The 22125-nt window shown below is 38.6% G+C and overlaps 1 protein-coding gene across 1 annotated transcript in view; it reads right to left on the bottom strand.

Annotated features, from left to right (window-relative positions):
- ncanb (neurocan b) overlaps positions 1–22125 on the bottom strand; it is a 109499-nt gene that overhangs the window by 32408 nt on the left and 54966 nt on the right. The window contains exon 10 of the mRNA XM_042006290.1: positions 8518–8631. Within this exon, the coding sequence (XP_041862224.1) occupies positions 8518–8631 (114 nt within the window). The remainder of the gene's footprint in view (positions 1–8517; positions 8632–22125) is intronic.

Here is a 22125-nt window from a genome sequence, read left to right as displayed (position 1 = left end):
TCAAAAATTGAATAAGAGTTGGAAAGTTATTTTAATGACCACAAAAAGCAAGCAAATTAAATGACCACTGCTTGTGTGGCTAATGGCACACACACACACACACACACACACACACACACACCCACATACACACAGACACACACACACACACACACACACACACACACACACACCCACATACACACAGACACACACACACACACACACACACACACACAAAAGTCACTTTGAAACAGAGTGGATCACCTGCATAGTTCATATACACACTTATATTAACATCAAAATCATAAAATATCCCCATCTTAAACAGGACTAAGTTCAGTAGTGTTTATTAGCCTATCATCTATATTAAGTCATAAAGATTTTGCAGTTGTAAATGAGTGTTTGCACATAATTTCAGAGTTTGCATATGTAAATCAAGCTTGTCACCCTGTAAAAACAATCTGCCTGAAACATACAAGTTTGCATTTGTGAGCAGGGTTTTTGCAAAAGAACTTTATTTTTATTTTCTTCTTTTACAACCACGCAAACTCTTTTCTGCACATTTGCAAATTTGAATTTTTCAGGCAGATTTTTTTTACAGGGTGACAAGCTGGATTTATAACTCTGAAATTAGGTGTAAACATTCATTTACAACTGCAAAAGCTTTATGACTTAATATTGAGCCCATATAGCATAAGTCAGTAACTCAACTCAACTCAACTTTATTTATATAGCCCTTTAAAACAACCACAGCTGAAACAAAGTGCTGTACATAAATGGACAAAGCAACACATAAAGTACAGCCACAGCAGCCTGGACTGTAAAACTGTACCACTTTACAGTAATGGTACAAATCATTTACTTAACTAATACATAACTCATGATGAAGTTCTGTATTAATTAATTAATGCCGGATCCATCATAATTTCTAGTTGCTCATCATGTTGATCTCAGTGTGAATTTCTGTGATTTATTCACACTAATTAGATCATCAATTACTGAACATTAATTCACTGTTAATTCATACATTCATCGTTATGTCGACAAACTTTTTTTTTTTTTTAAGATGCACCCAAAGCAGTTAATGAATTACAAGTAACTTCATACTGAATTTTATGTGAGTTTACTTGCGGGAACTCACTATCAAAAAATGATGAAATCACTGTGTGACCACTTTTAGGAGCATATGAAGTAAACATAAAGGTTCAGTAATGATGGAAATGGATATCCTATTGAGGCTGCATTTTTCAGTTTATTTGTTAGACCTGTAGTGTTTTTCTTTTATCCTTTTCAATAACACACCACAAGTGAGTGCTATGGGTTGCTGGAGTGCAGCAATGCCACGCATCATGGCCAAAGAAGGAATCAATTTAAAATAGTCTGAAATAGTGAAGAAAAATGTTTGGTAAACGTAACTAATAAATTAATAACACACAATGCTGATACATAAACTGTATCATTTATAATTTAGGAAACACCAGAAACCGTATGGAAAAGAAGATAAAATATAACCTGAGAGTGGACTGTTTGAGCTCTTCTTGATTTTTAGTTGAGTTTGTTTCAAAGTTGCTCGTCTGCTTTTCAGGGGAGCCGAGCTCCTCTGTAGTTTGAACCAAGGCAATGAGGTAAGGTTTACTGCACTGCAACTGCAACTGTCTTTACTCTCCAGCCCACTTCATTAATGGGACTCTATTAATGGAAACATAGATATCCAGGACCAATACCAGTAACTAAAATACATCTAAAAACAAACAAAAAAACAAAACAACAACAGCAACAAAAAACATTCTCCAAAAAGTGAAATGAATGCAACTAATCCATGTGTTCCTCACAGGCCAAAAATGAGAGGGCTACAGAACTGATTATGTTAGTGATGCATCTGAATGTGTTTGTCTCCAGTCAAATGACTAAAGATCTTTTAGCTTAAAGATTTTCCAACTTAAGAGTGCTGCTGCTTCTGGAAAATGCTAACGCGCCACACAAACATTCACACACCCACACATGCAGGAAACAGCAGATGCAGCCCGCACAGACATGTTCACTCACACAGTGACACACAGAGATACACATACACACACTAAAATGCTCTCAGAGTGTAACAAAGCCTCCTTCGGTGCACCAGAGATGAGAGGAACAAAAAGATGCATGAAGTGCAAGGAGTGACAGCAGAAATGTAGGGAGAAAATAGAGAGGCAAAAAAACCAAGATGAAACAGAGGTGTCTACAGTAGTGGGATAGAAAATCCACTTTCTTAGCTGTACACATTGTTGTTTTTCTCCCTAGAAAGACAAAAGAGAAACAATAGCAAAAGAAAAAGAATGATGAAAACTGAAAAGTGAAGAAAGAATAAAAATCCAGACTGGAAGAAAGCAGCTGATGTGAGCTTGTGCTTTCTCTGTCATATTTTACATCAGTCAGGCTGGGGAGGATTTGGTTTGTGTCTCCACTGATTAGGCACGCAGCCAAAAAAACAGCAGGGCAGACTCAGCGTTCAGTTTCCGTCACGGATTGAGACAAAAGAGAAGCGACTGACTGGTATCTGTGTTTATCTAACCACAGCTGCCCATTCTTTCTAACTATATATATATATACATATATATATATGTATATATATTAAAAACAATATATATACACAAACCTTTCCTTCTCTCTCATGCTTTATCTGTACATCCACTGGAGAACTTGAGCCCTGTCAACTTACTATTATTGACTCTAAGAAGAGATCACCATGGTAACAGGCCAGAGAGCCTGCAGTGGACCAGTGTAACTTCATCCAAGGCTGTGAGCTTGCAATGCGTGGAACTTAACATACAGTATTCAAGCACACACAGCAAATGAGAGAGAAAACTTCATGGCTGTGGCAAGTAGGGACCAATTGGATGACATTTAAAGGAATAGAATCTTTAGTGGAACAAATGAACAGTAGTTCATCTCTACCGCTCTGCTCAGACTTCAATCTGGATATCAAGCTGAGATTCATCCAGATATCAAGCTGAGATCACGCTGAAATGATAGAAAAAAAAAAACAGTTCTGAATTGTACTCTTAAGAGCTGAATTCCCTGTCTGCCGGCGCGGAGCGACGACAGATAAAAGTGACGGGAAAACAGAGACTTTAGTTTTACGCAATCAGTCCTGCTGCTCCCAATCAGCCATGATGGCAGTAACACGGCAGGAGAGGAAACATACATGCAGCTCCAGTGCATGTCAAATGTGAGGCACATTCAGGTGATGAGTGTGTGTTAAGACAGGGGAACAGGAGAGACAAAACTGCACTAAATAATAAGTAGAGGAATACTGAAGGCTAGAAAAGTCCCAATTTGAAAAACTTGTGCAGATAAATGTTTCCGCATCTCAAGCTTTAATAAGTGGCCCTAATTTAAAGGAGCTGTACATTTTACAGGACCTTTTACACCCTCTACATTTAGACGGTTCCCTAATAAGTCTAATTTTTACTGTGCAACTCTGCCAGTGGGTATGAAATCTCCTGGGAAAATAAGGAATTGATTACAGCCCAAAGGAAGGGAATAGCGCTTTAATTTGCTGTGATGTTCCTGGTGGCTGAAATGGTGGACAACAGAACAATATGAATAGCGAAAATTCCACATCATCACTTATGATAATGTATTCTACATCAGCGTGTAACAACACCTGCATCTTTTTTTAAAGGTTTCCAGTTTAAATACTAATTTCTAAAGTTTTTCCTCAGTGCAACCCCAATATTTGCAACACATGTTGCACAGTGATAAACACAATGAAGTTGTTATTTTTACTGAGCAGAATTGTGACAGTTAATGTATGTCAACGAGGACTGCAGTATCCAACCACTACTGTCCAGCAAGCAAGCCGGAAATCATTGAAAGAATAATTTCAAACAAATCTACTGTCATTTTAAAGACATCAGACAACTAACACATGCTTGCAAATCTTTATTAAGGAATGTTGGACATCTAGGTGCATATCCCATCCCTCAATGGGCATATATTTTCTCAATTTGATACTGGAGTGATTTGAGTCTACAGGTGGATGCTGGGGAGGTGGAGAGGCTGAAAAAAGCAGTGTACAGTGTTAATAGGGCAACTGCATCAGTAGGGTCAGCAAGGATGAGGCAGAGAACTACAGAGGAAGTTTGCAGCTTAGACAGTCAAGTTGATAGGTGGCATGAGAGTATAGAAACAGGATGAAGGTGAGATAGAGAAGGAACCAGCTCAAGGGCGTCGCCTGGCCTGGGCATTCCCGGCTCTAACCCCAAACATTTCATATCAAGTCCCGAATGTTTTTTTCACCCCAGAAGGAATAAGTTTACATTCCCTCAGCCGCCTTATAACATTGAAGAAGATGGCAGTTTTGTAATTTCCTGGTTTCTGTGAATGCAACACAGGTACAACAATATGACCAATGATAGGGGAGTTTTATGGAAGCAGGGAATCCTCCGGGTTTTATTGACTAACAGCCTGGCGTTTGTCCCTAATCTGAACTCTGGTGTTATTTCATCATCAGCGGTCAAATATGGACATCAGACAGTTTTTTATTTAAAGAAGAGAGACAACTCTTTTGTGGTCGCTGCCAATGGGCAGCAAGACTCTGACTCAACACACAAAACAGGTAAACCAAAAGTAATTTAAACATCTGTATGTCACAAAAATTAAATGAACATTAGGCAGATCATTCATGACAGTGCTTGATACCTTGAAGGTTAAGCTAGCTATATGAAACTGTTAGCCTTGCCCCTTTCTGTTATACACATTTGCATTAAATCCAGTGGTGAAGTCTATGATTCGCTGGTATTTCCCCTGCTGTGTGTGTGTGTGAGTGTGCACGCGTGCATGCATTTGTGTTGTAGTAGATGGAAACGGCTTTCCCATTAGTGTTGGAGGTTTGGTTTCTAGATGCTGCTTTAGTTCAAATATAGATAGAAAAAGAACAGCTTTATTATAATGTTATTTACTGATGTTGTTGTTTACCTCCAGGTCACTGGCTGGTCAATAGTTAGAGAATTTTAAAGAGTATTTTACATTTTATGTTGCTCACAATACATTTATATTTGGAATACAAAACCAGTCTTTCATGGTCTCACCTTTGTGTGGGTGTATACTTTATATATGAATGAGGCTTGTGGTTCTTGTATGTGTGTGTTCCAGGACAGGAGTGTTCGAGACTGGGAATGAAAAATCAGAGTATACCACTAGTTTAAACTAGGCTATTATACTACTAAAAGAGTAATAGTAGTAAAGATGAAAAACAGCTAGTGAAAGAAGGAAAGAAGGGAAATGATGGAAGGAAAACAAGTGAGTAAGCCTGTAGGGAAAGAAGGAAGAGACAGATGAGATGATAGAGATGTACAGTAAATCCTTCAGCGTGATCTTTATTCTGAAAATTGCAAGTGATTGAAAACAGTTCACGTTCATTCTTTTGTTCCAGAAGATGTGCACTAAAGGGCAAGTTGTGGAGATAAACAGCAGATGTCTGGAAAAGTAAAAGTCTAATACTGATTTTAGAGATCTTGTTTACATTGTCACTTTTAAGCCTGAAAATAAATACATACTGAAGCACACATTGCAGTAATTGGCTTTGACACAATGCTCAAGAAAGCTTAAATAACTAGCAGTTTTTACTGCATTGTATCACCGAGATTCCTCTATGAGGGTGTGGGCTCAGCCCCTAATGTTCCCAGGTCCAGGAAACTCCCCTGAACCATCCTCCATTTACATTTCCTTCTTTAGTACATTTAATTCCTTCTTTAGTGCATTTAGTTATATGTCAGTTTGGCATTGATTGGTCTGCTGTCAGAGTCCCAGATCAGACCAGACTGGAACAGTAAAAAGCACTGGAGACAATGAAAGTCAGACCCTTGAAAAAAAGGAAAAACAAGATATTCAAAGTCACAGTTCTCGTTACAAATGAGGTCAAAGATCAAGCAGGATCAGCAGAACTTAACGGTTATATTATTCTAAGGGAAATCCAAATGTCGAACCTCCTCAGCTGCCTGTCATGCTCTCTTACTTGTCTCCTAAAAATGTTCCTTAAAACTTTGCCCTCTTTTTGACCATAGCTGTCCTCCTTATTTCAGACCTCCTGCTTTAGGAAGCGCTTGCTACACCACTTTAGTCATTTCTAATCAGAATATAAACTAAAAGCTCACATGTTTCTGGCATTTCAACTTATTACCTTAGTATATAATAGTACCTTAACATTTGTGCTTTTCTGACCCCTGACCTTGCAGGTTTGAAACTAATATGAATTACTGTGCATCATAGAGTGTGCTTGAAGGTGGAGCCAAATGGATGTCAAAAGAAAAAGGACTTAATTTAATAACTAACATAACATGTTGCAGTAGCAGAAAATCCAATAAACCTGATACAATTTAAAGAGCTGGGGCAAAATACAAAAAAGCCAAACAGACAAACAAAACAAACAAACAAAAAGAACCCAAAATCCTAAACAAACAACTATTGGGTCGTCTCCTTTACCCTCAGCCTGGTGATGACCTGGGAAGAAGCAATGAAGAGGAGCCGAGAAGGAGTTTGCCGTTTATATGGAGAGAAAAATGTTTGCCGGTGGAAAGAGGCTTTACCAAAACAAAAGAGGCAAGCATCTTTTAGGGCGGAAATTATCATACAAATGATAACAAGCTAATAATAAAGGCATAATTTTGTACACCTTTCTTTCAGGTTGTAGTCTGCAACGTGCAACTGTCCACTGGAGGTCTATTAAGATACAGGACAGTTAGTTAGTTGGTTGGATTGGAACAGAACTTCACTAGAGCAGCTGAAAAAAATCAGCAGAAGTTGTCTGAGGAATCAAATTAATGCTAAAGTTATCTACTAAACAAATAAAGGCCACACATTATTTATCAGATTGGAACATTTTCTAAGTTTATCTGCAGACGGACTCTTATTTGTGTGTTCCACCCATGTGGTTAAAAGGGATGCTCTTGCCAAACAAGCCGTCGGATCTGGTCACCCATCTAATGCATCGCCTGATCGCCCGGTTTTAAATGGAGTGAAAACTTCCCCCACCCAGCTCGCCATCGGGTCTCCTGAGCAGTAAATGGTGCGGATCCAGTAGAACAGAATGCAACAACATGGACCTGGCCCTGAACTAAAGAAAACTGGAGTACTACTAAAAGAGGGTAATTAGTGGGTGTGACTGAAACTCAGGTGTGAAACAAGAACAGGAAATTAGCTTATCAGAAAACACAAAGTTGCAAAAATGGCAAAAAAATAAAACAAAAACAAAAAAGAAAAAATTAGTGAGATAATCTCAGTGTGACAAAAATAACTATACAGTATAACACAGAAACCCCATCATGAACTAAAGACAACCTGGTGGAAAACTAAAGGAGAATAAGAAAATTTAAGAAGAGCCTAAAAAGGCACCTAAAAAAAGCCCAACCAACACAACAAGTCTTAAGTTTCAGTGAGAAGGTAAAATGTAAGAAAACAGAAAAACCTATAAATGAGACACAAATTCGAGAAACAAAATACAAGCCAACAAAAACTCTAAACCCAAAAACCAAATCAAGGCTAAGAGGATACAGAATAAGGCAAAACTAACTGAACAGGCAAGAACGAGTACAACAAAACCAAACATAGAACCCACAGACCCAGACTGTGACACTGAGGATAACTACTAAATCTATAGAGAACAATGAATCATTTATAACGAACAAGCTTTTTCTTATTATTTACAAAACAGCTTCATCTTTATTGTTTTAACTACATAATGAGAGTTAAGTAGCACATGAGACTTCCACGTCTCCCCTTTGGTCTTCAGTTCCTGTTAGTTTATATACTTTCTCAGCTGTTGGTGTGGCAATGCCTTCATGTCTTTAAAGTCCAGATTCTTTTACTCAAAAAGATCAGCACATTTTCTGGATTTGGTGAACAGGATGTGTGGAGGAATATCAGTTTAGATTGAACCTTAATGTGCATGCCAGCTGTGGGTTTTCCTTAGTGGGGTGGGCTGTGTGTCCGTGTAACATGCTGTTTGTGAACTGCCTCCTTCACAGCCTCAATCTCATATGGGAATTCCCATAATAGGAGACAAAACCAGCTGGACACAGGTGCTCTATATAAGCCCAATACATTATTCCACAGGGGCTTTCCTCTTTGTTTCCCTCCTCCACCTCTTTGCGTGCATTTATTTTGACCTCCCCCTCTCCTTCTCCCTTTGTCTACCTTTATACAACCTCATTAGAAATCTTCAGAAATCTCATTGTTTTCTTCACATTCTGCTTTCCTAGCATCGTATTCTCCTGTGCCACATCCTCTTCTTCATCACCTCCATCTCTTCATCTTCTTTTGACATCCTTGTTTCTTCACCTTCTTCATCTCATCCTCCTCTTTCTTTACCCCCATATTTCTTAACACGTTTTGCAAGCCCTTCATTCTACCCCCAATTACATCCTTATCCTTCATCATCTTCCTCTCTCCATGATCCACTTTCTACTTTTATCCTCTCTCTCCCTCAGCCCAACACATTCAAATGAGGTAATGAGTAAAATTAAATGGCAGTGTTTTCTTCTGCCTTGTTACCTTTTTCACAAGTTGCTCCGCCATAGCTGGGCAGGCAAAGACACACAAAGGAGTTGATCTCGTCGATGCAGGTTCCTCCATTCTGGCATGGATTAGACTGGCAGTCGTCAATGTCTGGAGAGAGAAGATGGGGTGAAAGAGGTTAGACAGAAACAAACACAGACTCAAACAGCACTTTCCCAACAACCGTTTTTAAGCTACCTGCCTCAGCGTGTTATAGCAAAAAATAAATAATAATAACAACAAATAAATTAATTCATTGAAAAAAAACTTGAAAGATCAAAGATTTTGAGAAATTAGAGGCGTTTCTGTGAAAATTATAATTAAGGCGAATTGATTGAACTTCATCAGCTAGCCGTTTTGGGGTGCACTGAAGCACATGATGCTAATTGCAATGTGTTTGTTGGACGTGCTGCAGTTCTGCTGTCAAACCTGAGCAGCAAGAGATGGGGAGAGCATTCACAGCTGGGTGCAAGGTAGAGGGAAAAAAAAGGCAAATTAGAAGGAGAAAAACATTCAGTTAAGGATGAGGTTCTGACTTCAACAGTACCACACTTACAAATCTAATAGAAACAAAACATACAGATCTGATTCACCACACTCAAATTTGAAACTTGAAAATAAAATAAATAGTTTTGAACATATTAAATGTAGGTGTCATGGAGAGGTGAGAGCTTCTCATTCTACTGAAAATGTTAACTGTATTTCTTTGGCTGATCTGGGCCTGGGGGCAAAATCATTAAAACTGCAGCTGGTATCTCACAATCCTCTGCCATCACACCTACTGAAAGAACCCCTGTAGGCCTGGCAAGAGGTCATGGGGGGAGGCAGGAGAAAGTCTGAGGGCTGAGGGTATACATGGGAATTCGCTGATATTTAAAAACATAGTGGAGAACAAGGGAATGCAAAAGGCAAAGAGATGAAAACGGGTGGGTGTAGAAACAGAGGAGAGGCGATATCAGTCTGACAGCCAGGGAAGTTGGCAAGTTTCGGGGTTGGATTACATGGGCTTTTCTAGGCAGCAGAGTTTGGGACAGAATAGTCTGTTTGGTGAAAACAGCATGACCACTTCTATGCTGGTGCCCCTCTTTGAGCTGGCTGATATCAAAGGCTGAATTTAATACAGGAGGTGGACGAGTTGGAATGAGAAGCTTAATTTAGTCGATATTCGCATCTGACTGGCTGTTTCTGCCTGACTCATGACAGGAGAAATAACAGGAGAGCAAAATAACAAAGCAGAGAGCCAGAGAGCGCCAGAGAGTAAACACTTCCCAAACCATAAAAAATGAGCTTAACATGCTGCTTTAGATAATCTGACATCAAGTGGGCGGCTGGGCCACATTTTTAGGGGCAGAAAAAGCAAAGCTAAATCAATTTTTAGCTTTAAAGGAAAAGTCTTCTGATTTTATACACAAAACTCATTTATTCAGGAACGCCAACTAAGTCTGCAGAAATGCTTCTTTTCTCTTTTAGGCTTCTTGCTGGAAGACTTAAAAAAATCCTGTCCTAAAGATGCCATCAGGGTCATACTTAATATTTAATAAGATGGCACCAGGCATTGACTGGTTGATAGAAATATCAGGTGAAGAAAGATGTGATCCCAAAATGCTGACAATGTACAGGCAAAGGGCAGCTTTTAACCTTCCAAGATGCTTGCAAACCCAACATGAATCACAGCAGACAAGTGTTGACAAGCAGCAGAGCTCCTCATTCTCAATGCAAACTCACCATCCCAAGTTTTGCATTAAACATGTTCATATACAATGTTCTAAAATAGCAAAAAAAAAAAAAAAAAAAAAAAAACACTAAAAATCCCAGTTAGCACAAAAAACAGGGTTTTAAGTTTACTAGGCATCAAGTTAAAGAAATCTGTCTAAAGTCAAATTCACACTTGATATTTTAAACCTGATTTTCACATTGTAGACAAATGCGGGAGGCCACAGGCAAGTGTCCCATTTCTGATACAAATAATCAGTTTGATCAGTGATCATTTACTATGTGTGAATAGTCCAAGATGTGAGCTGTGGGCTTGGGAGACCTCTCAGTCTTCATATTTAAGTATGTAACATTTTGATATTCTTAAGCAGTTGGTGAAAAATAAATACAAAAGTTCATGAGGAGGATGCCTGTTTTCTGGACACATTCACAGTCAAGATTATGGTGGGAGTCCATTGTTTAGCAGTTTGTGCAAAACTTCCATGTGTCCTGTACATCTTTGATAGGACCACAGCCATCCGTTCTAAAGAAGAAATTCATCATCAAAGCTGACGTCGGGTCAGCTTTGATGGGGTATTTTAACCATGAGGACTAATAACTGTGTGGCATATCATTTCTTTTTCATACAACTTTGCACACCTTAAATTGTATTATTTGATCAATAAAGATGAACCTAAGTTGCAAAGCAGTGTACTCTGGCTTTTGAGTCAAATAAGTAATTAAGTTTGGTTTTCACTGAGCACCGAATGCAGTGCAATAACACACACACGCACACACACACACACACACACATAGAAACATTAGCACTGTATATTTTCTAAAGCTAGGCACATTATAATACGTATCTGTTGTGAGTGTACTATTATAGATTACTGATCCATAGAGGGGAAAAATAACCACTCCTTGAATAAAAATCAGATTATCAAGAGGAGCCTTATACCCATAAAGCTCCGCTTGGCAAAACAAATTTGTTTGGCACAACACAGCAGCCAGACCATCATTCTGCTGCTAACATGCTGGACAGGAGAAGTTAAAAAAAAGTAAAGTAACCAATTTTATGAATGTGCATTATCAGCACTGTGCACTAGAAAACAACAAAAACAAATAAATAAATAAAACCCCTTAGAGAAGTCCAGCTACCTCCCTTAAAGCAGTGCAACGCGGGCTGAAGTGCTGTGGACCAGTCCATTCAAAGTCCACTCAGAGCATACTATGCTCAGAGGACCATCCAACTTAAGCAGGTGGCCATGTGTATGTATATTAAAATTTTTATTTGTGCCTATCACTTTCTGGCTCAATGCCCAGTACAACCAAATCAGGTCTAGGTACTGTTAGTCTCCAGGGAGTCATGAAGAGCTGTTTTCCACTTATCTGCTGGCAGAGAAACAGATGGAGGGATAAACAGGTGGTCATTTTTGGGTGCAGTGAAGCCAACCCCACCAACCCCTGTTTGAGCCAGCATCAGGAATGGATGCAAATGAATGACAAAAGTTAATGGTCCCATGATGACAAATCAAACTGAGGTCTGAATAAAAAGTTGAGATAGGAAGGATAAAAATATTCAACATGCTCTCTGTCCTTTCCCCTTCTTCCTGTGTGTGTGGTGAGAGGACCTGTCAAGTTTGAGTGTGGAGGATAGGGATATAGAGGGAAGGGTTTGAGGACAACAGAGCAAGAAGAGCCAAACAAACCAGAGCTGGCGTCAGTTGACAGAATATCTTTAGGCTTACAGACAGCGTGTGTTGAAACCCTTGTATGAATAATTGATATTGGATAGAGAATAACACAGAGAGACATAAAAATGAGACAAACTGAGGCTGCTACCAAAAAATAAGATGGGAAAGGCCTTGAGACAGCCTTACACCACATTTGCTTTGCAACCTTTTGCCAGTTCAGTACATCAAGATAAATTTCTATTATTTGTGTATTTGACCAGAGCTGCTTCCAGTTCAAGATCAGCTCCATCACTCGCCTGTCATCCATTACATACCTCCTTTATTTCTTTTAATGCCATCTCTGCTTTTGCCTACTTTCCAGCAGTCTGATTTATGCTATCAATTCTCTCATTAAATCCTTGTTAACACTAAATCCAAATGAAAAGTATGCAGCTCTTTCTTGTTGCCATACAGACTACAGTGATGAACAATTTCACACCTTTGAATCCTTGCAGGTTTAAGCAGAGAGTGAGTCCACTGAAGGGGTAATAAACGGAAAGGAAATTCAGTCAGGGACTGGCAGACACTAAAACACGCTAGATTACTTTTGTGGTGTAATAACTATGCTGTAATATGCAAGTCAGGGTAACAAAATTAGTCTTTTTGTCACAATGGAATGGATTTATGAAATGGACCATCTCCTTAACTTCCCCCCAAATGCTCACATCACAAATTAGGCTTTATATAAAGCTGCCTCTACTATTCTCCTCCTTGATCTTTACTTTTCTATACTTAAAAGTGTTTATTTAGCAAAAACCATAAGACCTGGAAACACGAGCCATCACCCAGGCCTCAAAGCTGAGCATCCCTGTAGCTTAAACCTAAAAAACAGTAATACAGCAGTTTATTCCTACAGTACACAAATAGCAATAATTTCATGCTCACAATCTACTTGGACCACATTTATTGTAGCTAAATCATTCTTAGGTATGCGCGCCAGTTTGCATTATTTTCATTATATCTGACAGTGACTGCAGTTCACCTGTCACACATCATGAACTGGTACATGCTCCACTCCTACTACGATCCTGAACTGGATAAAGGAAAATAGATTAAAGAGGAAGTGCGGCTGGGTGTTTGGTGGGTGTCCTATCGAGTAATGAGGAGTTGGACCAGGAATGACTTATCTTCCAGAAGATTTAAATGGCCTCATAGAATAAAAATAATTCTGCTTGAGTCATTATTAGGATACTGAGCATTAGATAATCTTGACAGGGTTAAGGATTAATACAAGTTGATATTAATAACAGCATTAAATCATAGTTCAGATCTGATACCACTGTTCATTTCAAATATCTTTTTAGAGTAAAAATCTTTCTATTAACTTAAATAATTTAAAATGATGATTTCATTTGTCTTTTCTTTTCTTAGTTTCAAGCCATAATTTTTGCTTGATATTTCTAATAGGTTTGGTTAGACCTTTTTCCATAATAAACCTGAGCCTTTTACAGCTCTCCTAATGAATTTTGGCAGATTATCTTGAAATAGTTTGATGCCCCATAACAAATGCAAACTAGACATGTGTCTTGTCTTTTTCTAAGCTCTCTCCAGCCTTTCATGGCACATTCACACCAGGAAAGGCCATTTTATTATTATTTATTTATTTATTTATTATATCATTTGCTGGTCCCTGTGGGTGAGTGTAAGAGTGAATTTAAATGATTACTTCTGATCTTTTGGGGTGAAATTCTACAGAAAACAGTCTTGTTTGGGTAAACTTCCTCAGTTGTAATTGCTTTGGTCAACTGTGAATCCCTTGAACAAAAGTGTTTCATTAAATGAATCGAAGGCCAGAAAGAATAACAATAAATGTTGAAAAGGGGTTTAGGAAGATAATTGTAGTAAAATGTGGACAGCCAAACAAAGAATGAAATGATGACAACAATTAATGACATTATTATGCACACAGTCATGTTATGCATTCATGCATAAAACTGTGCAGATTTAATATTCAAAAACACAGAAGCAAAGGGTTGGAAGATGAGCAAAGAAGATGTGATTGTTGTGCATTCATCCATGACAGTCTTCTGTTGGTGGCAATCACAGACATTTGAAAGCCCAACAGAGCTAAAAAGGCGCTTTTTTTTCTTTGCAGGATTAAATGCCAGCAGTACAGATCAAACAGTGGTCTGATCAATTACACAGAGAACCTTTGAACCAGTAAATGCCACCCAAAGACTTCACATTTGACAAGGTGCTAGGGATGGCATGAAGGGATGATATCATTACCAAAGACAATGACTTTTTTTCTTTTTTTTTGCTAGGTTCCCAAAGGGGGAAAAAATCATTCAAGCACACAAATTTACTAGAACTCTGCTAGAACAGAATGACAAGGGGAACCCACGTGTCCCTCTATCACTATGGAGCTGTGACAGATTTGGTCACCCTTTCTGAGCTCCTCTAATTGGCACTGAACCACAGCTGACATTATGTAAAAATAAATTGACATGGCGTCCGGCAAAATGAAGGCTTTGAAATGGAAATGTTTGTCACACAAAGGTTGTCGCAGAGGGGTTTTTATGTTTGTCATCCTCCATCGTGGAAACCCTGGATGATTGACTTCCTTTAGTTTGCTGAGGGGCATTGACATTTCCATGGCCTTCTACAAAGATGGATACCTTTCTATTGAACTGCCGCTCATCCGAACAGCATGAACACTCAAAGGACCATGTTGTGTTGTGTCAATGGCATTAACCTTGTGTGGGTATGTATGAACATAAAATTATTTATGTGTGTTTATTTTGGATGTAGACAGCAGTGTAAGAATTGCATGTGTATGGATGGTGCAGGATACAATCGTTCATAAGGTATTCTTGTGCATGAGATGACACAGTTTATCTATACTTGTTGAAGGACCTGATATCTACAGACATACACATAAACTGAATGTGTAAAATGAATGATTTATTACTTTACTTTTGTGAGTAAGTTGTTCTGAAACCTTTTCATCTCACATTTCTGTCACTTTTGAAGACAGTAACTGTTAATTTTACACAAACAATGGATCATAAGGCCACATTTAATGTTTCGCAAGTACTTTAATGTCTTTTTTCTTTTGTATTTTCTAGATCTTAACTTTAATATTTTTTGGTTTATGCCACCAGGAATTTAACAGTCACTAAATGTCAAAAATCTTATCATGTCTACTTGTTGTTTTACAGACATATTCAATACACTAAATGACCCTTCGCCTTGCAGCAATATGACTTAAGGCTACTGAGTTAATGTAATAATAATAATTATGAACTGAGGCATTACAGGGTTTCCTGTAGATTTATAACAGCACACTTTCTTATAATCAGGACCTTACAAGATCAATAGGCAAGTTTATTATGTTTGACTGGACCCTGGACTTCAGCCCCACATAACAGGGCAGAGCCAGATGCCAGCTGTTCAGGAACCAGGTAAAATCAACCATTGAAAGGGGACACGAGTAGCCACCCTCTTTGAAAGCCAGTGTGTGCACCTGGGTGTTGTCTTGAGTCAATGCTGATTAGGGCCATAGCTGTTAAATATCCATGACAACTGCAAATGTCTTTGATGTGGAACTGAACACCGATTAAACACTTTTTAACACATTCAGCGTGTAACCTGTAAGGTATTTATAGTAAGAGAAGTAATGTATGACATTCAGATGTATTACAATGAATACATATAGACATACTTTTTTCTTTCAGTTTTGAGACCACTGCAGTGCATTGCAATTATGGAGAATATTGCAGAGAATTTTTCCTAATCATTACCCCATCTCTGTACTTTTTCCAAACAGCATACTGTATGCATACTGAGTCTAACAAAATCAGCATGTACTATTACTATAGTACATGGTGGTAATAATTTTGGCTTGTGTGAGGGAATTTGGTTTAAGGAGATGTGAATGTGCACTGTTGTGAACTAAAAGGGATGCACTGGCGTTCTAACCAACAACAAGAAGACTAAAGCATCAATAAGAGCCAGATTTTAATACTAAATTTTTTTTTTGGAAAACAGTGGATTTGGAAAGGCTTACGTTTAGATTTATGCTGGTGAATCATGGTGAATTTCAGATGTTTTTATGTCATATTTTGTTTTGAGGTTAAAATCTCTTCCACTTGTTGATGACATAATTAGTTGTTTAACAGGTACTGATGTAATTGGGTTAGTTAAAAATCTAATGACATAAAATTAAGTGTTTTGTTAATCTAGGGTAACGCTTTACCTAGACATCAGTAACCCGTCTAACCCAAAAATTACAATTTTTTTTTTTGGGGGGGTAATTTTTTTGGTTTCCTTGTTTAAATCTCATCCTCCACTTGGGTGATATGCAAAATTTGAATCCATGGTAAATAAAAACCATCAAATTTTCATTACCCCCTCCCCTGGGACCATGACGTTTGCCAATTTTGTTATCAGAAATAACCTCAGGGCCAGCAAGCTGTCACGGGGCTTTGTTACCTTTAGGCTGCGCAAATTCCTCTGCTTTTTAAAAAATGGCAGAAGTTCACATATTTCACATGCTGCTGAGTACAAACTCCCAAATATGTGATGAGTATTTTTGAACGGACTCCTTTCTGAGTAAAAAACATGTTACAAAATATGCTCTGATGTTCATTTTGCCAGATGAATCAGTGCACTTTGTTTTTTATTTGCACAATTGAGCAATGTGTAGGCAACAAAATGGAATAAACTGAACTGTCTAAAAAGAACCACAAAGAACATGATTATCTAGGATGACTGCACTGGAGGACAGAACAATGTTGGACGCCACAACTTCTGTCCAGTGTGTTGGACTTCTTAGATTAAATGTTTGCTGGAAAGCAGAAGAGTGCTGTGGTTCACCACTGCATTCTATATTTACTGTAATCCTACCAATCCTTTAACTATCTGACTTTGTGGAAATCTTATGTTTTCATTAAAGAAGAATAAATGCATTTAAACATGTGACTTAAACACAATGAGCTTGAAACAGAGCTGTGGAATGTTGAAGGGAGCAGACTGAGCAGCCTGAAAGAGGGGCAGGCTGAAAAAAACATGCATAATCATAAAACAAACCTTACAATAAAAACAACCAAGTAGTTCTTTTACAACCCATGAGTGGGGGGTGTCCTTTAAACTACTACTGCCCCATAAGATTTCACATACTTCCAACAGGAAGAGTTTTTTTTCCCCCCATATCAGAGCAGAAGATCTTTTTATGGAGAAATGAGGGGGCTTGGATTGCCATAAGACTTTGACACAAAGCTATGACTACTGTTCTCATGGGTTTCATGAGTGAAAGCCTACATGGTTTTACTGGGCCTGTTTAGAAAAATAAGTTACAGCCCTTGCTGCTTCAGTAATAAAATGGACATGTAAAATAGAATGGTGTTTTTGTCATTTAATTTTTTTTCTAACTTTGATTTTCCTGATGCACTATAGTGCAGGGATCAGCAACTCCGGAGCTTTGGGACAATGTCCTGGAGGTTTTAGCTGCTTTGTTAGTATAAACTAATGATCCGTGCTGTTAAAAATACTGTTAGATAAATAAATTCCTCTGATATTACATTGCAATGATCTAAGCCAGACAGGAGACATCATGGCAGATTACTCATTACAACTAGAAGTGACTTGTAATTTGACCTGGACTTGCAAAAAATGACTTGTAAACATCTCTTACATACTCTTATACACTGTGACCCTGTGTCTGTTAGTATCTGAGACTGTATGTTTAACGTAGTGTAGATGTGCACTGCACGTGCATGTGTGTTTTTGTGTGTCTGTGCCCGAGGTATGCTGTTAAATCCTGGGACTTCAGCTGTGTTTGGGTGCGGGTGGATTACAAAGGAGTCGGGATCAGCAGGGAGAAGAGGAAACAGACAGACTACACAGCAGCTCTGGTACAGCCCAAGGCTCTGTGCTGCTCTCCAGAGAAGACACTGAAACACTGATCAACCTATCAGAGGATCCACAGTCAGGAGAAAAATCTCTCATCTTGTGTTTCTGCTGAAAATATTTTACGCCTTTTACTTGGCTAAGATGTAGGAATGATCAGGGATATGTTACTTTACCTATAACCCCAGATGCAATTATATGGTACATGTTGGAGCTGAAATGATGTGCCATAAGATGTGTACAGGCAACAATCCAAATCATCAGGGTCCAGCACTTTTTCTTGTGCATCAAGGGCAGGTGAACAAAGTGAGTCTAAAAATCTGCCTTATGGACATTTCTAGAGAATCACACAGCAACATCAAATATGAAAGAAGCTACAGATTCATCTCAGTGCACGAGCTGCACTGTGGATGAGGGGATATGCAACGTATGTGTGTGTATGCACGTGTGTGCCCACAGTGTGTTTCAGACAGGTATGCGCTTTGGTTGACAGCACTGCGACAACATTTATAACAGCCTGGGAAAATGTAATGAGGTAAAGTGTCACAACATCTCACATAGCTCTGCTAGCCTTCATTTTTGACAGGCTGACTGTGTTTCTGTGTACTTACTGGCTCTGTCTTCGCAGTCTGTTTATATTTCGTGTGGGAGGGGGCCAGTGGCCAGGAAAAAGATGCCAGCTGCCACCATGCCGCCAGTATCATACAGCCACACACTATTTCTGTCACCGTACTGAAGGAGAGCACTGGAAAGTGTTGATTTACAGGACTTCGAAATAACAGCATAGGCAGAACAGATCCAGAGAATTATCATCCTCCACAGTCTCCTTATTCTCTTCATTTCTTTATTTAAATGTTAATATAAAGTTCTTTTTACTTCTATTTTCTCGCCTCCCCTCTGGAGATCTCTAAATGGCAACTTTATCATCCTTAGCCCTGTGGGTCTTACCAAGCTAATTTCTTTAGAGTCAGGAAGGTTTACAGGTGTCCCCTTAAGGCCGCTGGTATGAGCAAATCCAGTGTCCCTCTGGGCCACGTGGGGCTAAAGCTCATCTTTGCCGGTGACACTCAGGGTACGGTATAATCACTCATCTAACTTGAGCATAAAATCTTAAACCGATTTTTTTCTGCTATGACTTCCCCCGTATTCTTAATTCTTAAGTTTTTCTTGTTTAGTTTCCTTGCATACTTTTGCCCCATCTTTTCCGTTCTCCTTTGCTTCCCTTGCACTCAGTCCTCAGTCTCCACTTCCGTGAGCGTGCATACTTAAAAAAAATACAATAACTTTAAGTAGAGCAGATCCCCAGAGGAGAGAATGACAGGCTATTCTCTGCCTCCTGTCTTTATTTCTGACATACTTAAAGAGGTAATAGTGGAGTGAAATTATTATTTTGCCTTAGTCCTGCCGGTATCAATTAATCACTGACAGTGAGTTTATATACGGATGTATTTCTGAGAGAAGGGAGCTCTGATGTTGAATTCTTAAATCTATTTCTGTAAAGAAATGGCTTCTAAATCAAAGAAGTGGCCTTTGCTACATCTCAAGAAAGATTTGTTTACAATTTTTTTTCTTTTCTTTCCAGATATTTTTCTTAAGTTGGTTTAGATCTGAAAGTCAATGAAAAACATAAGCCTTGTCAAACACTTTATCCTCTCCATCATCTTTGCCCTTTCTCTTTCGTGCTTCCTCACATCACCCTCCTTTCTTTCATTCTTGTTTTAGGTTAGAGATTTTTCCACATCTCTGTACTGCTGCCATGGAGATAAGGCAAAAAATTGCCTTTGCAGTGTTAGATAAGATCTCATCAGAGTGTACATAGTATGGTATGTTCGCTCTGTGAGAACATCTTCACAAAGAGAGAAAAATGAGAACCTGTCATTTCACAGATATCAAGAATGGAATTTGTAATTCAAAGCTCTTAGTCTATTGTCAAAGTTATAATTAAATTTTTTTCTTATGTGTCAAGCTAAATAATTGTTTACTTATTTACTAGGACTTGTCGATTTTTTAGGACTATAATGTTTAATATCTATTTGATATGAAAGATTCAAATAAAAATGTTCTTTGTTACATGAATAATCTTTTAAACCAGTTACTTTTACATCTATAAAGTCTCCTGTGTTTCTTTGCATCCATCCCATTTTTTACAATTAATGATGGGCTGCATGGTGTGTCAGCACTGCAGCCAATATCGGCTGGGGGACAGTGGCCTTTCTGTGTAGTTTCCATGTTCTCCCTGTGGGTTCTCTCTTGGTACTCGGGCTTCCTCCAACCATCCAAAGACATGCATGTCAGGTTAATTGGTCACTCTAAATTCTCCCTAGGAGTGAGTGTGTGTGCGAATGGTTGTTTGTCCCTGTGATGGACTGGTGACTTGTTCAGGGTGTACCCTGCCTCTCACCTGTTAAAATGCTGGGAAATGCTTCAGCTTCCCCAGGACACGTAATGGACAAAATGGTACAGAGAATGAATATATGAGCAATTAATGATGTTATTAACATAAATAAATAAATAAATTTCTTTGAACTTGCATCAGATAATTCCTTCGTCATACGTCCTATTTATTCTGTCTTTGTTCCAAAATAAATGGAGCATACCCTCACAGCTCCAAGGACATATCTTAAACTCAGAAGGAAGCTAACCCAGGGTGGTGTTTAGCTTAACTGGCAGAGCAGCTTTCTTGACTCAGAGGCTCCTTGACTCCATTTTCTGGCCAGATACTGCTCAATAAAGGCCACTAAAGCCACAAAAACCTTTAGCTGTTTTGCTTTTGGTACCTCCTGGCATGCCCAAAGATTGCCTGTACTGTACACATCAGAAAAACAACTAACAAAACAAAACAAAACAAAAACAATAACAAGCAAAAGAAAAGAAGCAGGTACACAATCCACTACATGCAAACACAAGCAACCAAGAGGTAATGTTTCATTTCATGTTCGAAAAGGAGTTTCTAACTTATTTTTTCCCCACCCCCCTTCTGCATCAACTCAATTTACCTGCCAACAAGCCCAGTCAACTCCCTGCTCAATAACCTAAAGTATAAACAGAATAATAGGTGTAAATAAAATATCATTACAATACCATTAGTATAATTACTATAAATAGTCATATATGTACAACATACACCACCAGTCAAAGGCCTGGACACACACCACTGTCAGCTACTCCAGTGGTCTAACATTTGATCCTAACCATGGAGACGAGCTACCTGTGCCTTCTGTGCCGTCGCACAACAAGAAAACATCATTTTAATCACTGTTAATCACTGTTATCAAGACCTCAGCTGTTACCATGGAGAAAAAAAATTCAATTGATGAAAAGACAACCTAAAAATGTTTAGGACAGCAAAAGTAATGAAATAAAATAAATAGAAATTCTTATGTTAATACTTTCTTTGTTTTTTAGTTTCATTTTATTAAATTACACTCTTCATTAATAGACATTACTATCTGATGGTAAGCCAGAAGGGGCTCATCCAGCAGCAGCTTTGTATGTTTCATTTTCAGCCTGGTCATGAAACAGAGGATCAAGTGAGCTTCTGCTGCTGCTGTGTGAGGACCAAGCATCTTCTGAGTGCTTTTGGACGGGGGAGGGGTCTGCACAGCACCCACTCATCATTGAGAAGAATAAACTAAGTTCATTCACGTCAGTCTCCAAAAGTCTCCAATAATATCACCAAAAGTCACAACAAAAAAAGCTAGTCCCAACAAATTTCGGAATGACTTGTCCAAACAGGCTGCATATGCTTCAGCTGTGGCGTTAAAGCGCTTTATAAATAAACTGATGGTGAATTGATGATGGTTTAAGCTAAAACCTCTGAAGGATCAAAGGATAGAAATACAGTATGTGTATGTATAGACTGCTGTATGCTCTTATGAATGTATCATAGAGCCTTCAGTGTGTGTTTTAATCTTTTCATACAATGATCCAAATTTTCTATTTAGTGTGTATGTGTTTGAATGTGTGTGTTGTCCTATGAGTGTTCATGGAATGCCGATAAGGCCCCTCCTGTGTAAAAGCAAGTTCCCGGACTTCATGGGAAATCAATTTGTCTCACTTTCTACGTGGGCAGCCTTTATATGCTTCATTTCCTCGAACAGCTGTCAACCAGTATACACTCATTGCCTCCATGCTTCGAGCACAGACACACACATGCATGCGCAGTGAGCTAAATCAAACAAATATCAGCCACATACATGCATATTCATCCACTATGGTCTGCTCTCCAGCTGACAAGTAAATTATAAAGAGGAGGAAAAAGATGAGACATTTCAAGGTGGTGGCAAATATGTGTGTGTGTGTGTGTGTGTGTGTGTGTGTGTGTGTG

The sequence above is a fragment of the Melanotaenia boesemani genome, chromosome 14 (genome assembly GCF_017639745.1).
Source record: "Melanotaenia boesemani isolate fMelBoe1 chromosome 14, fMelBoe1.pri, whole genome shotgun sequence".
Lineage (NCBI taxonomy): Eukaryota > Metazoa > Chordata > Actinopteri > Atheriniformes > Melanotaeniidae > Melanotaenia > Melanotaenia boesemani.
This window is presented reverse-complemented; position numbering and strand designations above follow the sequence as displayed.